A 16,698-nucleotide genomic window follows, 5' to 3' on the forward strand; every position below is an offset into this window, starting at 1 on the left:
AACAATAACAACAACAAACAAACAAACAAACACAACAAAAAGTTAATCGACAATTCAAACTACTTTGTGTTTAAAGAATAGATATCGACCACCCTCATTCAGTCAACCTGTAAGTTAAAAGAAATAAAGAAAGAAAGAGAGAAAAAAGAATAGTAGTAGTGATATATAAAACAGATAAATAAATAATAACATATTGATAGAGATTGATAAATTTAATTAAGATTTAACAAACACCATATATATACAAGATAGTTAGTTGGAGAGTGTTATTACACAGTAATTATCAAATCTTATTATCACAAAGAGCCTGCTAACACAACCACACACAAACATTTCTAAATATATATTTAAATATATATTTATATTTTGAATTTACTGAAATTTCGTTGTTTATTTTAATATCTTACTGGCTGTTAGCTTTAAATTTTAAAGAGATATCACACACTAGTGAAGAAGAAACAAGAGAGGTTAATTTCAAACTCTAGATTATCTAACATAAAACAAATAGGAATTACAGTACAGAAAATAATGATACACCGCCGGTGTTGCCAATCATTTATTTATTTCATACCTTTTATTTTCTTTCATTAATTCACACCAGATAGGTAGACAAAAACAATAGTAATTTAAAATATATGCTTAAAAGCATAACTTGTTAGCCCTTCATTCCATTAATTTCAAACAAAAAACATAATAATTTCTATTTTCTTTTAAAAGTTTTAAATATTTATTTATTTATTTTTTGTAAAATAATTTTAATTAATAGTAATAATAATAATATTTTAAATACATATTTATACATATCAATAGCATTTCATTTATTAATTTTATTTATTTATTTTGTTAGTTTTATATTATTAAAAAAGAAAAACAAAAAAAAGAAATGAACAGCATTGAAGAATTAGTAATTCCATCAACCAATCTACCAACATTAAAGGGTGGACCAACTCATGTTACACATGAAGTTGTGCATCCAGCCGAAACAGAAGAGGAAAATGCCACCTACAACCAATTGATGTAAGTAATTTTTAAATTTGACACACCATTGCTAACCATCTATTTTATAATTATCATTAGCTTATTGGTTTGATCAACTTTTTTTTTTTTTTGAGTTAAATACAATAAAAAAAAAAAGAACTGAACAATATCAATGAATGAATTTGATTTTATATAAAATAAATTATTTTATTTAAATTTCCATTTATTTTCATTTATACATTTAATTAATTGATTGATCTTTTTCTTTTTTTTTTTGATAAATAAAAATAAAATAATATTAAATTTGTTCTATTTTTTTTTATCTTTTTATTTTATTTAATATTATGATTTCTAGGAGTGTAATTAAAGAGTTGGTTGATGAGGATTTTGATATAAATGATATTACATTTAAGCCAATGACTGGTGGTGTTACAAATACCTGTAAGCATATTATTAAAAAAAATTATTATTAGTTTGAAAGAAAAAAAAAAAAATTTAACCTTATTATTTATTTATTATTTCTAGTATTTAAATGTTCATTTGTAAATAATCAAGGACAAAAGAAAACAATTATTATTAGATTATATGGAAAAGGAAGTGAGAATTTCATCGATAGAAAAGCTGAATCCTATATCCAATTTTTATTGAGTGGCAATGGTGTCGGTCCAAAGTTTTATGGAACCTTCAAGAATGGATGTATCTATGGTTTTGTTGAAGGCGATCAGTTGGAGTTGGTCGATCTCGACAATCCTAATATCTTACAACTCATTGCACAAGAAACTAGAAAGTGGCATTCATTGGATTTGAATCTCAAGAAACAACCATCACTCTTGATCTATTTGAACACATGGATTGAGAATGTCAAGACTTTATTAAAGACCGAAAAAGTAGATATCAACGTAGACTATTACATCAAAGAAACCGAAGAATTTGTTAAATTTATCACCACCAAATATAAACATCCGAGACACATTAATTTCTGTCATAACGATCTTATTCCTAGAAATATGATTTATAATAGTGGAAATGGTAAATATTATAAGTTAAGAACAACAAAAAAGAAATCATTTACAACCTAATATTAATTTAAATCTAACTACTTTAATAATCAATTTATAGATGTTGTAAAATATATTGATTTCGAATATTCTGGATATAATTATAGAGGTTTCGATATTGGTAATTTCTTTTGTGAATTCTCTGGTTTGGATTTAGATTATACTAGATATCCAAAGATGAATGTGCAAAAGGAATTTATTAATTATTATTTATCTGCAAATGGTGATCAACCTACCGAAGAGGAAATTCACGAACTCTATATCGAAGCAAATCATTTCACACTTGGTTCTCACTTGATGTGGGGATTCTGGGGAATCGTTCAAAACTTCAACTCTACCATCGAATTTGATTATATTGGTTATGCACTCAAGAGATTCCAACAATATGATCTTGTAAAGAAGAAGGTTTACAATCTTTAATAGTTTTATCAAATTAAACCAATTATAATTAAATAATAATAGTAATAATAATAATAATAATAATAATAATAATATTCACAAGAATTGTACAAAGACACTCAACTTCCAGATTATTACAACAAAATAAAGAAATACATCGATTTTATTTATATTAGAAAGTTTTTTATTTTTATGTTATCATTTTTTTAATTATTCTTCAAAATCTGAAAAATCATCGGTTGTAGGTGTGGATGGAATGAATTTCTCTAAACTTGGGAATTCATCAGCAGGAACCTTTGCCCAGTCAGTGTAGACTTTAAATTGATGATAGAACTTGGGTACTTCATTTACACCAATCAGAGCATAACTAATATCCTGTTGTTGTTTGGAAATATCATCAAAAGTAGAGTTACTTTGACTTTTAACGTTTGATGGCAATTGTTGTTCAATGAATTTCTTAACCTTTCCTCTAATACCCGAATTCTTGATATCATCACAATGAACAATAAAAGATTCCTCAACATCATGAGGACTTGCTGTAGGTACCAATTTGGAACACTATATCAATTACAAAAAATAGATTAATATCTATTAATTTTAAATAATAAATATATATAATCTTACTTGTAAATCATTTTTTTTAACATTCTCTCTATTCATGTTAATCTCTATATATTTGATTTCCAAACTCTTTCCTTCTAATACTTCAAATTGTTCTCTTCTTTTTGATTCTGTTTTGGACCATAGGTTGTTGAAATAGGATTTTAAGAATTGTTGAACGTATGCTTTGGGAATTTGGTAATCTCCTGGGTTGTTCAACATTTGACGGATATGTGAGCATCCAGTATAATTTGGATCAACCAATAAATCTAGGAGTGCTGGTTTTTGTTCCGAAGTTGGTGCCCAAATGCTAAAGTTAGCCATATCGATTCCTTGATTGGTTAAAATTTTCACTATTTGAGCAACTGAATAGTCGTCTGTATGATAATACATATCTGGTTGAATGGTTATGAATTTGGTAAAGATATTATCAATTAGAATAGGACTTAAACCATTGATACTATTTATTTTTGCCAAGGTAGCAATTCCTGTTAAAAATTCTCCTACATCACCACCCAATGTTCCTAGTTGATATTTTGAACTTCTTCCATCAACGCAACCCCATAACACTTGACTAGGATCGACCCAGGTTAATTGCTGAAAGTGTTTATTGTCTAGCAGATATCTTGTCAATGATTGATTGTCTGAATCTTTAATCTGTCTTGAGTGATAACAAACAGGTTCTTCACCAATAACAAGATATATTAAATAAATAAAAAATATTATTATTATTTTCATTTTAATTATAAATACTAATTTAAAAAAAAAAAAAGAAATATTGTGAAATGAACAATATTAATATTTTATGTTATGAATTTCATTATATCAACATCAATGAAATTTGTTATTGTCATATGAAATTACAATTTAATAAATTTTTTAATTGAACAACTTGATAGATATGAATCATATTTATTGGTGCAAAAAAAAAAGTAAATTACTATGTAAATATTACTGATCATATACAAGAAATTAAAAGATTTTTAATTTGATATGGGGTGATGGTTAAACAGGAACAATCACTCAAAAAAAATAATATCTTTTATCAAATATTTGTATTGATATGGTGGTTACCCCCTTTCTATCACCTTCAAGATTTTTTTTTTAAATTATTTATTTATTTATTAGTTTGAGATAAATAAAATAACAATTTAAAAATCATAAATTCTTATGAATGGATCTCTTGTAGTTGTAAATGCATGATTCATTGAGAAATCCAGTGCAGTAACTATGTCAGTGTCAATACCAGACAAAGATCTAGCGATGACTTGCTTGGACATGTCAACTGCTACTACACTACCATCAGCAGCAGTACACCATAACAGCTTCTCTGATCCATTTGGATCGATTTTAAGTTGTTGAATAGGTGATTTACAAAATTGGAAAATTGATAGTTGTTTACTAATTTAATATTCATTTTTTTTGAATTATATGTTAGAATAATGTTATGTAGCATTTTTATAATTATTAATTTTTACATACTCTAAATTACGTTTATCATATTGATATATACAACCATCTTCATCACCACCATATATTTGATTACCCAAGACAGCACAACAGTTGAATGCTGACTTGTGGTTGGTGGAACTGACCTGTGAAAATATCTTGTTGGAACGAATGTCATTGATGAGGAGTGAACCATCCTCGAGTGCCAATAACACAAGTTTACCATCTGTACCAAACTCTCTTTCATCAAAAGTAACTAAATCTTTGTCATCACTCATGTTACATGAACTATATACAAAACAATCGTTGACTGGTCTATTACTTGTATGAAGCGTTTGAATGGTTGAGGCTGTTGGTATATCCCACAGTCTTGCTGAACCATCTCTAGATGTAGCTATATATTGGTAGTTATATATGAATAATCTAATTCTACTTTTAAAACTATTATTACTATTACTAGTTCAGACTTACAAACTAAATTTCTACCACGTTCAACAAATGAAGCAGAGGTAATACCACCGGTATGACCAGTGAGGGTAGTTGCACAGTTACCCTCTAGGGCATCCCAAATCTTTAATCTTGCATCTGAAGCACCACTCAATAATACTTTTCCACTTGGGAAGAATTTTGCGACGTCAACATCACCTGCATGTCCTTGTAATTTTCTCTATTATAGATGATATTCATTGAGTGTTGATTAATATATTGATAGACAAGTTATTGACATAATACTTACTCTGACATGACCAGTTTCAGTTTCCATAATCTCAAGAATACCATCTGACGAACCGTATGCAACTACACTACCTTCAGAGGAAACACCTAGTGATGTAATCTGTAACTTTCAATTAGTTAATTCCGTTCCTTGAAGGTTTTTGATATACCAATAATCACTTACTCTGTTATTTCCTGCGATTCTATGTATTTTAGAGGGTGCTGTTATCTCTTGTTGAAATTTGTTGTATCCTACCGACAATCTATTTGGTTTAAACTATTCATTTATAGAGAGTAACAAACATATATTAATATTGTAAAAGTTTTACATTAAAGTATTTATCGATAGTTACAGCAGATGATTCAATTGTGAAATTGTTCTCAGTCTCCAATTTGTAGTTGTCTTTTGAGAGTTTGGTTGTTCGTACTGAAGAGTGTACAGAGTGATTCAATTGATCTCTGTAGGTGAGCCAGAAACAGTCGCTCTCCGATTGCAAGTAGAGTTGCCAATCGTATTGAACATCAATAGTCGGGAGGTAATGATAATCTTTGCTCTGTGTTATCGACTGAGTACCACTCTCACCAGCAGACTTATTTAATACATTTTTGTTCACATTGGCAAGCTGTGAGTTTATTGGTTTTTGTTGTTCATGTGGTGGTACGACTGATGACATTTCAACATCTTGTTGTTGTTGCTGTTGCTGTTGTTGTGTAGACATTTCTATCTATATATTAATATAATATAATGTAATAACAGATAGGTGTAAAATTTTAATATTTATTGTAGTAGTGGTGTGTGGTCTTAACAAATGAATGACTCTTTTTTTTTTTTTTTTTGAATTGTATTGGTCGATAATATTAATTTCTTTCTCTTCAGATTAATAGAGAATATTTAATATTAAATACTTTAAAGTATTATGACGGTGTGTGAATGTAATGCTAAGAAAAAAAAAGAAAAGAAAAGTGTTGCTGGCAGCAATAGAGTTGGGTGTTGACTCGTCTAATTGATATGAATGAATGGGTTTTTTAATATACAAGATTTTAGTTTTATTTCCATTTTCAGCAAATTTGTGAATTTCAAGAAAAAAAAAAAAAAAAAACTTTAGTGTGTTGTTATCACAAAAAATTAACTCATTCATTGGCAATGTTTGCAAACAAACAAATAAAAATAAAAAAAAAAACCACCAAGAATATTGGTGGTTAATAAAAAGTGTTGTGTGTCTCACAATACTAAAAAACCTCTCTCTTTAATAGGCACTCACTCACCTCTACTCTTATTCCATATTTCATTTCACACATAATGATTAACAAATAGACAAACACACCATATGATATAGTGAATTCTCACACTCCACTCCACATTCACTTCTTAAAAGTATATTTATATACTAGCTCTTTTGTATATACTTATAATAAAAATCATTATCATTTTTTGGATATTAAAAAAAAAAAAACAAAGCTTTTCTATCTTTTCATACCTTACTTTTAGTCAACTCTTAATCTCTTTTTTTTTATTTTCTTATTTATTCATCTCTTATTAATTAATTAATTAAACCTTCATCTAATCAAATCTTTATCTTTTTAAATTCAAAACAAATAAAACTCACTTTACAAACAATTAAAATTATATCTTATTTTAACTTTTATAAAAATTGATTGACCAAACCAAACAATCAATATATTAAAATATTATATTTATAAATAATATAATAAAAAAAATTTTTGATTTCAAATAACTATATATTAATAATATAAATAGTTATAAATATTATTTTTTTATTTATATATATTTAGATATTTATTTATATAATACCACCATTTTTTTTAAAACAAAGGTAACAAAATAACAAAAACAAAAAATAAAAATGGTTGAAGATTTATCAGAAGTAATTATAATTTCAAAAAAAGAAGATGAAATAAATAATAGCAATAGTAACAGTAATAGTAGTTGCATTAGAAATGAAAATAGAGTTGCTGGTGACTCTGTTTCATCTACTACCACTTCGCCTTCGTCGATAACATCGATGTCACCTCCAGAGAGTCCAAATCTTAACAAGTCATTGGGCACGGAATCGGCAGGCTCCATTCTACTGAGTGCAAGTGGTGCCAGTATTGCCAACAACTCTTCACCGACTAGAATGAACGAACTCCAAAGAGAACTCTCCTACAAATCGATGGAGTGCCAAAAGAAAGACGATGAAATTCGCCAACTCAAACAGTCGATCCTACAACTTAACCAACAATACACACAAGAACTTTCATTTTGTTGCCATTACTCCGACATTCTTTCAAGGTTACAAAAAGAAATTCAATTCGAGCTCGGTACCTCAAAATATTTCAAAAGAAGAACAGGTATTTTAATTTTTAATTTGAAAATCTCTTTAATAATTTTTAAATTACTAATATTTAATTTATATATAATCAAAAATAGTATAAGAAACAATTACAAGATTTACAACAAAAACTGTATACTGTTATGACAAGATAACAAAGAAAGCAATCTTTTTTATAATCTATATATAAATATTAATGTATTTAATTTAATCCTTTTTATTTTTTTTAATTTTTTTTTTTTTTTTGATTATTATAACAAATAAAATTGGGTAAAATAAGTGAAACTTATAATTTAAATTTTAGATATATTAAATATAGTTGTAAAATAAGTTTATTCGAATAATTTATTTATGTACAAAAAAAAAAAGATTTATCAAATCTCTTTTGAAAAACTCTTTTGAGCTAATTTGGGTTTGTTGTTTGTTGACTTATTTTGAAATGATTGTTTGTTGGGGAGATGAAGCAAATGTTACTGTTTGATTCTTTTTAGTTGGTGGTTTGTAGAATTGATCTGCTGGGTAGATCGCTGGTTGTTGTTGTTGTTCGTTGGTGTGTATCATAGATGAGGAGTTGTGGAGATTTGGATAGACATAGGATTGAGAGTGTTTGGCTGGCATTGTTTGTCTATAATTATACTCGGTTGGTTGATTTTCAATCTCTGGATCATTACTTATATGGTATCCAGAGGTCGATTGTGAAAGTGGTCTCTTGTGCATTGGCGGTTCAATCTTATTGGAACTGCTGCTGCTTACACTAACTTGAGATCTTCTAGATGGATCTGATAGTTCATATGCTGATTTGGATGCCATCAATGGTAGACTTGCCTTACTCTCATGTTGTTGTACCTCACCAGATTGGAGGTATTCCCCGCTATTGGTAAGCGAAGGAACGTGAATGGGGATGGCAGAACCAGATTCCGCCATCATTGTCTTACGGTATCCTTCTCCTGGAATTGGTGCATGTTTATCAATTGGCCGTGGAATTAATGATTGATCCGAAGGTGTATATTCACTTACTGATATTGTTTTAATCTTTTGATTATTTAAAAAGTCATACAATCTATAGATACAATTTTAAAAAAATATTAATATATTGATAAATAGTTTTAGGTAATTAATGTAAAACTTACTTTTTAGTTTTAGAATTGTATGGATTTATTAAAGCTAGATCAATTCTAAATTGTCCTATCTTTGATCTTAAAGTATCTTTGGTTTTTCCATATTCCAAAAAATATAAATGTCTGATCTATTGATAAAAAATTAAATTTTAAATAAGAATTAATAAAAACTAACTTTTTTAAAGAGTTTAATTTTAAGTATTTTACCTTTCTCTTATCCATAACTCTTGAAAAGAATCTCATACTTTCACTTGAAAGATGACCTATTCCTCTTCCATAGTGAGCTTTCCCAACGAGAATAATCCAGTCTTCAGGCTGAACTATTTCCATTGCTTTATAGAAAGCCGAAAAAGAAGCTGGACTATCATCAATATATACTAAAATTTTCATTTTTTTTCTTTGACTAAGTTTTCAATATTGAAATTAAATTTTAATTGATATTGTTTGTTTATATAATTATTAAAAATGATATTATGAATAAAAACAAAGAATGTTATTGTTGTAAAAGATAAAAATAGAAGATTTCAACGATGTTTGATAATAAAAAATAAATTAACTAATAACAAAATATATATATATAAATGAATTACTATTAGATAAATTATAATTGTTTATTCCATAAAAAAAAAATCATATACCTAAGTTTGAATAGAGTGTTGGTGTGTGTGAGAGTGTGAACTTGTTAATTAAATAGTGTGTGGTTTTGGTGAAAAACCGGAGGGAGTAAATGCTTTTGGAAATAATTTCATAAATTTGATTTTTTTGTTGTTTTGTGTCAAGGTATACTATTCGATATGGGGTAGTAGGTGTTAATTTTCATTTTTTCAAATATTTTGTTTTTATTTTTGATAATAAATAAAATAATCCAACGAACAACAACCTCCTTTTCTTATTATAACCAATTGGAAAATGAATAAATATTTGAGAATTACTTAAATTGGAATAATTTTTAAAAAAGTTTAAAAAATTAAGTTGATTTGCTTTTTTTTTTTTCTACATTTTATTTTTCAGTGTTTTTTGTTTTTGATAAATTAATAGTACCATCCTATACCCTTTTATAAATTCAATTAATCTTTAAAAGATTTGTTTTTTTTTTTTTTTTAAAGATACCATTAAAATAATAAATTCTTATGGATACACAAAATTGTGTAACTATTCCTTGTTGTACTAACTAAAAAGAACATTTCCTTAAAAAGATAGATGATATATCCCCTCCGCCATATTGAATAAGAGGTCTTTCTTTTTTAATTGTGAATTGTGAAGTTGTGTTGTTAGATGTTGTTTGATTAGGCAATAAACCTGAAAGTTGACTACACCACCAAAACTATTAATTGATTGCAAACCTGGATCTTCTTTAATGTAAGGTTTGATACTTTCTTTTTTAAACCTAATTATTTGATTCTCTTAATCTAGAAAAAAATAAACAAAAAAACTAAATCTTTAATTACAATGATTGATTATTGAATTTCAATGATTATTAACTACAATTTTCTTTGAAATTGTTTAATATTAAGCTATTTCAAAGACTTTAATTCTTAAAGTTAGATACATTAGATTTTGAAATCGATTGATATGTTCAAAGTCAGTTGAACATAATATCGATTCTTATATGAAATCTTTCTTTTCAATCTTAATTTATTTTCTAAAGAAATTGTATAATTATAGATGTACAATCAAAGATATGCAATAAACAAAAAAAACAAGCTTGTTTCTTATTAAATTAAAACAAAAAAAGCACGTGGTTTTGAAATTTTTTTTTTTCGTTCGTTTATTTTATTTTTAAATATATTTTGTTTTTTTTTTTTTTTTGAATTTTTTTTGATGGTGTTTTGTAGCTGAATTTAAATTAGATAGATTTGAGTTTAACTACAAGTACAGCTACACCTCTTTTTCTCACTTTCTTTCTTTCTCTCTTCTTCTATTCGATCAAAGAGTTGTTTCAACTTTAGTTAATATCTTGATTTAGATATAGATTTGAAAGTAAAAGTAGGAAAATGGATCTAACACAATCAACTATTCAAATCTTGGATCAATCATTGAGTATCGATACACCTGTTCGTCAAAATGCAGAGAATAATCTTGAAAAAGTAAATTATAAACAAAACAAAACAACAACAAAACAAAAAGTTATTAATAAAATCATAATAATAAAATTAGTTAAAAACAACAGAAGGATTCTCACAGGTATTACTTAGAATCATTGCAAGCAATGAATTGAATATTGGAGTGCGTCAAGCAGGTGCCGTTTTCCTAAAGAATATGACTGTTGTTCGTTGGCGTGGCGCATTGGATGCAGAGACTAGAATGTGTGATGCCGATGCCGCTTTCATCAAGGAGCACATCCTCGAGGCGTTGGTTCACACTCACAAGCTGATCAAGAGTCAGATCGTCTATATGATTGAGATCATCGCCAGTCGTGACTTCCCAGAGAACTGGGAGTCACTCTTTAGCAACTGCGTCAAGTATATCTCGTCGAACAACATCGATCTCCTCATGGCCGGTCTGTCGGCGTTGAAGGTGGCAATGAAGAAATTCCAATATATTCCGGCTGGCGAGACAAGACGTAAGCCGTTATTCACTATTTGCGATGTTCTCTTCCCACTTTTGCATCAGGTGTTTGCTCAACTCGCTGCGGCACCTGCCAACGCCGCCAACGACAACGTCGCCATCATGCAACGAAAGATCTGCAAGATCTTCCATTACACTGTTAATTTCGATGTTCCAAGAATCGTTGTCGATCCAGCGGTTCTTGCCATCTGGATGGATCATTTCTTCCGTATTATTCGCATGCCAATCCCAGAGGACACCGTCGACCAGGAGCCATCGAAAAACAGCTGGTGGCTTCTCAAGAAATGTGCATCGCGTATACTCAATTCCCTGTTGATGAAACAAGGACAACTGAGAAAATCCGACTATGAAACCAAGAGAATGTTGGCCGACCTCTTCATGACACACTACTCACTCAAAACGATGGAGATTTTCCATCAGGTTTTGACGGAGCGTTCGCAACGTCCAGACGAACCATTCTCCGATCGTTATCTGCTGAATTTGGTAGAGTATTTCACTACCTCTATTGCGTACGGTCGTTTGTATCCAGTGTTCAAACCGGCATCGATGCAATTCGTTCGTCAGATTGTCATGCCCATTCTCTGCTTCAACGAAAACGATGCAGAACTCTACGAAGACGATCCACACGAATACCTCCGTCAACAGATGGATTCCTTCAAGGAATACTATTCGTCGCGTGTCGAATGTATCAATTTCCTGATGAGTTTGGTTGAGAAGCGTGGACGTGAGAATCTCGATTCAATCATCGCTATCTGCATGGAGATTCTCAATCGTTACAACTCGTTGCCAGTCAACCAGCGTAATCCAAAGGAGAAATACGCTGCATTCTCTGTTATCGCAGCGTTGTCTACCTACTTGAAAAAGATGGATCCATACCGTGGAATGTTGGAGCAAACCATGGTCACCCATGTCATCCCAGAGCTCGTCAATCCACTTGGCTACTTGCGTGCACACGCCGTCTGGATCTTCTCAGAGTTCTACAACATCACCTTCCAAAACCGTAATAACTTCACCACCGCTCTCCGTGCAATCGTAGATCTCATGATGGATCGCGACTTGATTGTTCGTGTGCGTTCCGGTATGGCTATTTGCAACTTGGTCAGAACCAAACAGGGTATCGAGGAGTTGAGACCGGTGCTTCCACAGCTGCTCGACAAGATATTCGAGTTGATCGGTGAGATCGATTCCGATGACTTGATTACTTCACTGACCACCATCGTTCGTCGTTATAAAACAGAGATTGCTCCGCTTGCAGTCAACTTTACCAAGCGTCTCGCCGATACCTTCTTCCGTTTGATCGAATCTGAGAATGATTCCAGTATGATGGCTGCCTCTGAATGTTTAGTCACCTTCCGTACGCTTATCGCAGCGATGGTAGATGTTCCCAGTGTCTTTATCCAGTTGGAGCAAATCATTGTACCCGTACTTTTCAAGATTATCGATCCCAACTCGATCATGTTCTTTGAGGAAGCAATGAGAATCTTGACATTCATGACATTCTATCCAAAGGTTATCTCACCGACTCTCTGGCAATTGTTCCCAAAGATCATTGAACTCTTCCACGACTCTGCAATGGACATGATCGATTCGATGGTCAATCCACTTGACAACTATATCAGCTATGGAACCGAGCAGTTCTTGGCACCGGGAACACCATATCTCGGTATGATCACTGGAATCTATGAAAAGATGATTGGCGACCACCGTACACCAGCCTACGAATCACAGGAAGCATGTAAATTAATTGAATCGATTCTCCAGCGTTGTCGTGGACGTGTCGACAGCATCATTCCACCGGTTCTCCAACTGGCCGTCTCCAGACTGCTCAACAAATCAAAGGAGAACGAAGTATCGAAGGAGTTGATTGTCTATCTTCTCGAGGTCGTAGCCAACTGTTTGTACTACAATCCATATCTCACCGTCGAGTTCTTGGCCAAGAACAACGTCGTCGACCAAATCTTCACACTCTGGTTCCAACACATCAAGAAATTCCAGAGATTCTACGATAAGAAGATCACTGTACTCGGACTGTGCTCACTGCTACAGATGAATCCAACACCAGCTTTCGTTCAGCACGGTGCCACCCTGTTGTTCAACAAGATCATGGTGTTGATGAAAGAGATGTTGGTCATCGAGAAGCAAATCGAAAAGGAAGAGGCAGAGCAAGCTAAACTCGACGCAGAGGATGCCGACGAAGACGAAGAGGAGTACGAAGACGACGACTACGACATTGGCGATGACGACGACATGTACGACGACGACGGTAATTTCGAGTTGATCAAGATCCCCGACGACCAAGATGCAGACGACCCCGAAGAGGTCTACCTCGAGGACCTCGAGAATCTCACCAAGCACCTCGAAGCCGGCGGTGAACTCGAGGGTGACGGCGACGACGGTGAGGCAGAAGTCGAAGGTGAAATCGACATCGAAGAGGACGACAGCGAAGAGGAACTCTTTGACAACGAACAACAAGGAGGTAGCTTTGAGACACCGATCGACGATATCGATGAACTCGAATACATGGTACTCTCATTCACCGCTTTCTTCAATGTAAACCCACAACTTAAAGCCACCATTTTAGACCAAAATCAAGAGAACAAGATAAAGAAATACGTAGAACTCATCCCCATTAGAAAAGCAAAAGAAGCTGAAATCAGAAGAAAAGAAGAAGAAGAAGAAGCAAAATTGAAAGCTAAACATCATCTAAAATAAAAATAAAAAACATATATATATTTAAAATAATAATTACATATAATAAACATAAATATATTATTATTATTATTATTATTATTATAAAAAGATAAAATTATACTTTATTTTTGATCAATTAAAAAAAAAGAATGTAAGAATGTAATGAATTAACAACACTATTGTTATTATTATTTTTCATTTACATGATTGAACATCCCCATTGTGAATCTCCACCATCGTTGTTATTGTTGTTGTTGTTATTATGTTGATGTTTTGAACTATGTTTACTATTATGATGCTTTCCTGAAGTAGTTGTAGTTGTCGAAGTGGTGGAGGTGGTTGTTGGTGGTGGTGGTGCAATAATAATTTGTTCTTTAATATGGAATGGAACTCCCCAATCTGGTGAAAGTGAGACGATCAGAGGTGAACCATCTTTAATTAAAACGAAATCTTTTTCATATTTATACCTCAGAACCGATGAGTTACTATCGTCGTCTTCACCACTATCTACCTCTAGATCATCAACAAAATAACCATTTCTAAATTCACCTTTATTCTCAATATTACTGCTATTCTTATTAATATTATTATTGCTGCTATTGTTATTTATATTATTACCACTACTACTACTACTACTATTTAAGAATGGATCACTTAAACCTTTTAACTTTCCAAATAAACCACCACTACTGCTACCAAGATTATTATTACTATTACTATTGTTACTATTATTTAATAATCTATTTCTATATGATTTTATACGGAATATACATGATCCTTTGCTTCTATTCTTTATTACAGATGAGAAGTACTCTAACCATGCTTCATTTATAAATATATTTTCATTATTATTGTTGCTATGTTGTATATAATCGTTACTGTTGTTGTTGTTGATGTTTGTCTTTTTCTTGATAGTAGTGAATGCGCTATAGAATGCAACTCTTACTAAACTATCGATTGTACTCTGTGATTCTGATTGTTTCTGATCGTACGATACCAACTGATTGTTTGTTGGCATCTTTAGATCTACCAAATAAGCAGCAGCTCTATCATAGATATCTAAATAGTTTCTCCAACTATTCTTTGAATAACTTGATTGTTTTGCATTATCATCATCGTATATATTATTATTGTTATTATTGTTGTTGTTGTTCATTATATACTTATATACTTTCTTTTTAGTTTAATATTATAATAATTATAATTAAATTTTGATAATCTATCTATTTATGTGTCATTTATTATGCTAATAATATATGTTTGAATTTCTATTTTTTTTTTTTTTAATTTTAATTTTTAATTTTTTCGTCATAATAATAATTTGAATTTTTAGTTGAAATCACCAGGATCATGTTTAAAAATTTATCTTTATTAGAATAACAATTTCCATTTCTTTAAGAATTTAGTTATAAATCTTTTAATTTTATTCAATTTCATATAATCTTTATATTTACAACTCTTTCTATATATTTACATTTTAATAGATCTCAAAATAATCATTAACTCAATTAAATATGTTTCTACACATAATCATTATTATTTATAAATACCTAGATTAGTTTTTGTTTTATTAATCAATACACTACATCCAAAAACTTTAACAATTTTTTTACTTCGAAATTGTAAACCTTTCAATCGTTGATGTATAAACTATATTCATTCAAACAAAACTACTTTTCTCAATCCTAAAAATAACAGTTGAGAAGTGTAATAATAATCACAATAACTCAAATTAAATTTAAATTGCAATATCTTTTTAAAATTTATTTAAAAATATTTGAAGTTAGTTTCTTGTGGATATAGCAATATTGATCAACACTTGTTCTTAACAATGTGTTAATTTACCACCATCTGTTGGAGTAGTAGTATGGTCTTTGTTCGTAAGAAGCATGAGCGTTAACATCCAATCTTTCATGTTGGCCTGGGAAAACGTCTTGTGAGTAGTGTTCTCTAATATCTATAAAATTCAATTTTATAAGAAAATTTTGAAAAAAGTTGAGATTTAAAATGTTAATTGATTCACTTACCAACAGAGTAGGAGTTTTCATTGACACCATTTACAATGATATCTTCATTGGCACTACTGAGTGCAATCATTCCGAAAACAACAACCAAGGCAACCAAGAAAATGTTAATAAACTTTGACATTCTGAATTTTTTGTTTTTAATATATAAATATAGAATTTAATTATTTACTTAATCAATTTGTATTTATGATTTGATATCAATAACCATTCTCAGGTTTCTATTTATAGTTTTTATTTTATATTGAAAGATTTAAATTATAGAATTAAAATAATTTCTTTTTATTAGTAATGGTTAATAGGAATTTCATCGTTGATATATCTATTATTTCATAGATGAATCTACTTAATAGATATATCTATACTTATGTGGTCAAAAAATCATCATCCATTCTTAATTTATTTTTAGAATTTAGAATTGCTTGTCAATACAAAAAATATTTAAATTCCATTACTAAAATTTATTAGATCCACCCACTAAATTAGTAATACATCTTTTAAATAAATTATTAATGCTATATATTTTATATTTATTATTTTGTTTACAAAGATATTCAAACTGTATATCTTCAAATTATTCAATAAAAGAATTATTTATATATATATTTTATATTTATTATTTTGTTTACAAAGATATTCAAATTGTATGTCTTCAAATTATTCAATAAAAGAAGCTGAATAATCTTTAAAGAAAAATAAATAAACTTTGAGAGTCTTTTGAGTTTCCTGGAAAGATATTATTATTATTTATTATTTTTGAGTTATC

General features: G+C 29.9%; 8 protein-coding genes across 8 annotated transcripts; 3 read left to right on the forward strand and 5 right to left on the reverse strand.

Moving 5' to 3' along the window:
- Positions 1–883: 883 nt before the first annotated feature.
- On the forward strand, positions 884–2,456 carry etnkB (ethanolamine kinase B; the record flags this gene model as incomplete). Its single annotated transcript, XM_020577042.1, has 4 exons — positions 884–1,017; positions 1,334–1,419; positions 1,504–2,007; positions 2,098–2,456. 4 exons carry the CDS (start codon positions 884–886, stop codon positions 2,454–2,456), a joined length of 1,083 nt encoding a protein of 360 aa, XP_020433062.1.
- Positions 2,457–2,645: 189 nt separating this feature from the next.
- On the reverse strand, positions 2,646–3,945 carry PPL_06180 (uncharacterized protein; the record flags this gene model as incomplete). The annotated part of the gene is made up of 3 exons (XM_020577043.1): positions 2,646–2,993; positions 3,060–3,632; positions 3,928–3,945. 3 exons carry the CDS (start codon positions 3,943–3,945, stop codon positions 2,646–2,648), a joined length of 939 nt encoding a protein of 312 aa, XP_020433063.1.
- A 241-nt stretch (positions 3,946–4,186) lies between these two features.
- Positions 4,187–6,488, reverse strand: PPL_06181 (WD40 repeat domain-containing protein; the record flags this gene model as incomplete). Its single annotated transcript, XM_020577044.1, has 6 exons — positions 4,187–4,436; positions 4,518–4,878; positions 4,956–5,151; positions 5,221–5,325; positions 5,528–5,923; positions 6,465–6,488. 6 exons carry the CDS (start codon positions 6,486–6,488, stop codon positions 4,187–4,189), a joined length of 1,332 nt encoding a protein of 443 aa, XP_020433064.1.
- A 575-nt stretch (positions 6,489–7,063) lies between these two features.
- On the forward strand, positions 7,064–7,861 carry PPL_06182 (uncharacterized protein; the record flags this gene model as incomplete). The annotated part of the gene is made up of 2 exons (XM_020577045.1): positions 7,064–7,550; positions 7,836–7,861. The coding sequence occupies 2 exons, from the start codon at positions 7,064–7,066 to the stop codon at positions 7,859–7,861; spliced, it is 513 nt and encodes a 170-aa protein (XP_020433065.1).
- Positions 7,862–7,960: 99 nt separating this feature from the next.
- On the reverse strand, positions 7,961–9,039 carry PPL_06183 (uncharacterized protein; the record flags this gene model as incomplete). The annotated part of the gene is made up of 3 exons (XM_020577046.1): positions 7,961–8,591; positions 8,662–8,777; positions 8,857–9,039. 3 exons carry the CDS (start codon positions 9,037–9,039, stop codon positions 7,961–7,963), a joined length of 930 nt encoding a protein of 309 aa, XP_020433066.1.
- A 1,604-nt stretch (positions 9,040–10,643) lies between these two features.
- On the forward strand, positions 10,644–13,929 carry PPL_06184 (uncharacterized protein; the record flags this gene model as incomplete). The annotated part of the gene is made up of 2 exons (XM_020577047.1): positions 10,644–10,736; positions 10,807–13,929. The coding sequence occupies 2 exons, from the start codon at positions 10,644–10,646 to the stop codon at positions 13,927–13,929; spliced, it is 3,216 nt and encodes a 1,071-aa protein (XP_020433067.1).
- Positions 13,930–14,107: 178 nt separating this feature from the next.
- On the reverse strand, positions 14,108–15,064 carry PPL_06185 (uncharacterized protein; the record flags this gene model as incomplete). Its single annotated transcript, XM_020577048.1, has 1 exon — positions 14,108–15,064. One exon carries the CDS (start codon positions 15,062–15,064, stop codon positions 14,108–14,110), a length of 957 nt encoding a protein of 318 aa, XP_020433068.1.
- Positions 15,065–15,749: 685 nt separating this feature from the next.
- PPL_06186 (uncharacterized protein) lies at positions 15,750–16,056 on the reverse strand (the record flags this gene model as incomplete). The annotated part of the gene is made up of 2 exons (XM_020577049.1): positions 15,750–15,865; positions 15,936–16,056. 2 exons carry the CDS (start codon positions 16,054–16,056, stop codon positions 15,750–15,752), a joined length of 237 nt encoding a protein of 78 aa, XP_020433069.1.
- Between the last annotated feature and the right edge of the window lie 642 nt (positions 16,057–16,698).

This window comes from Heterostelium album (assembly GCF_000004825.1).
Source record: "Heterostelium album PN500 unplaced genomic scaffold PPL_contig14, whole genome shotgun sequence".
Classification (NCBI taxonomy): domain Eukaryota; phylum Evosea; class Eumycetozoa; order Acytosteliales; family Acytosteliaceae; genus Heterostelium; species Heterostelium album.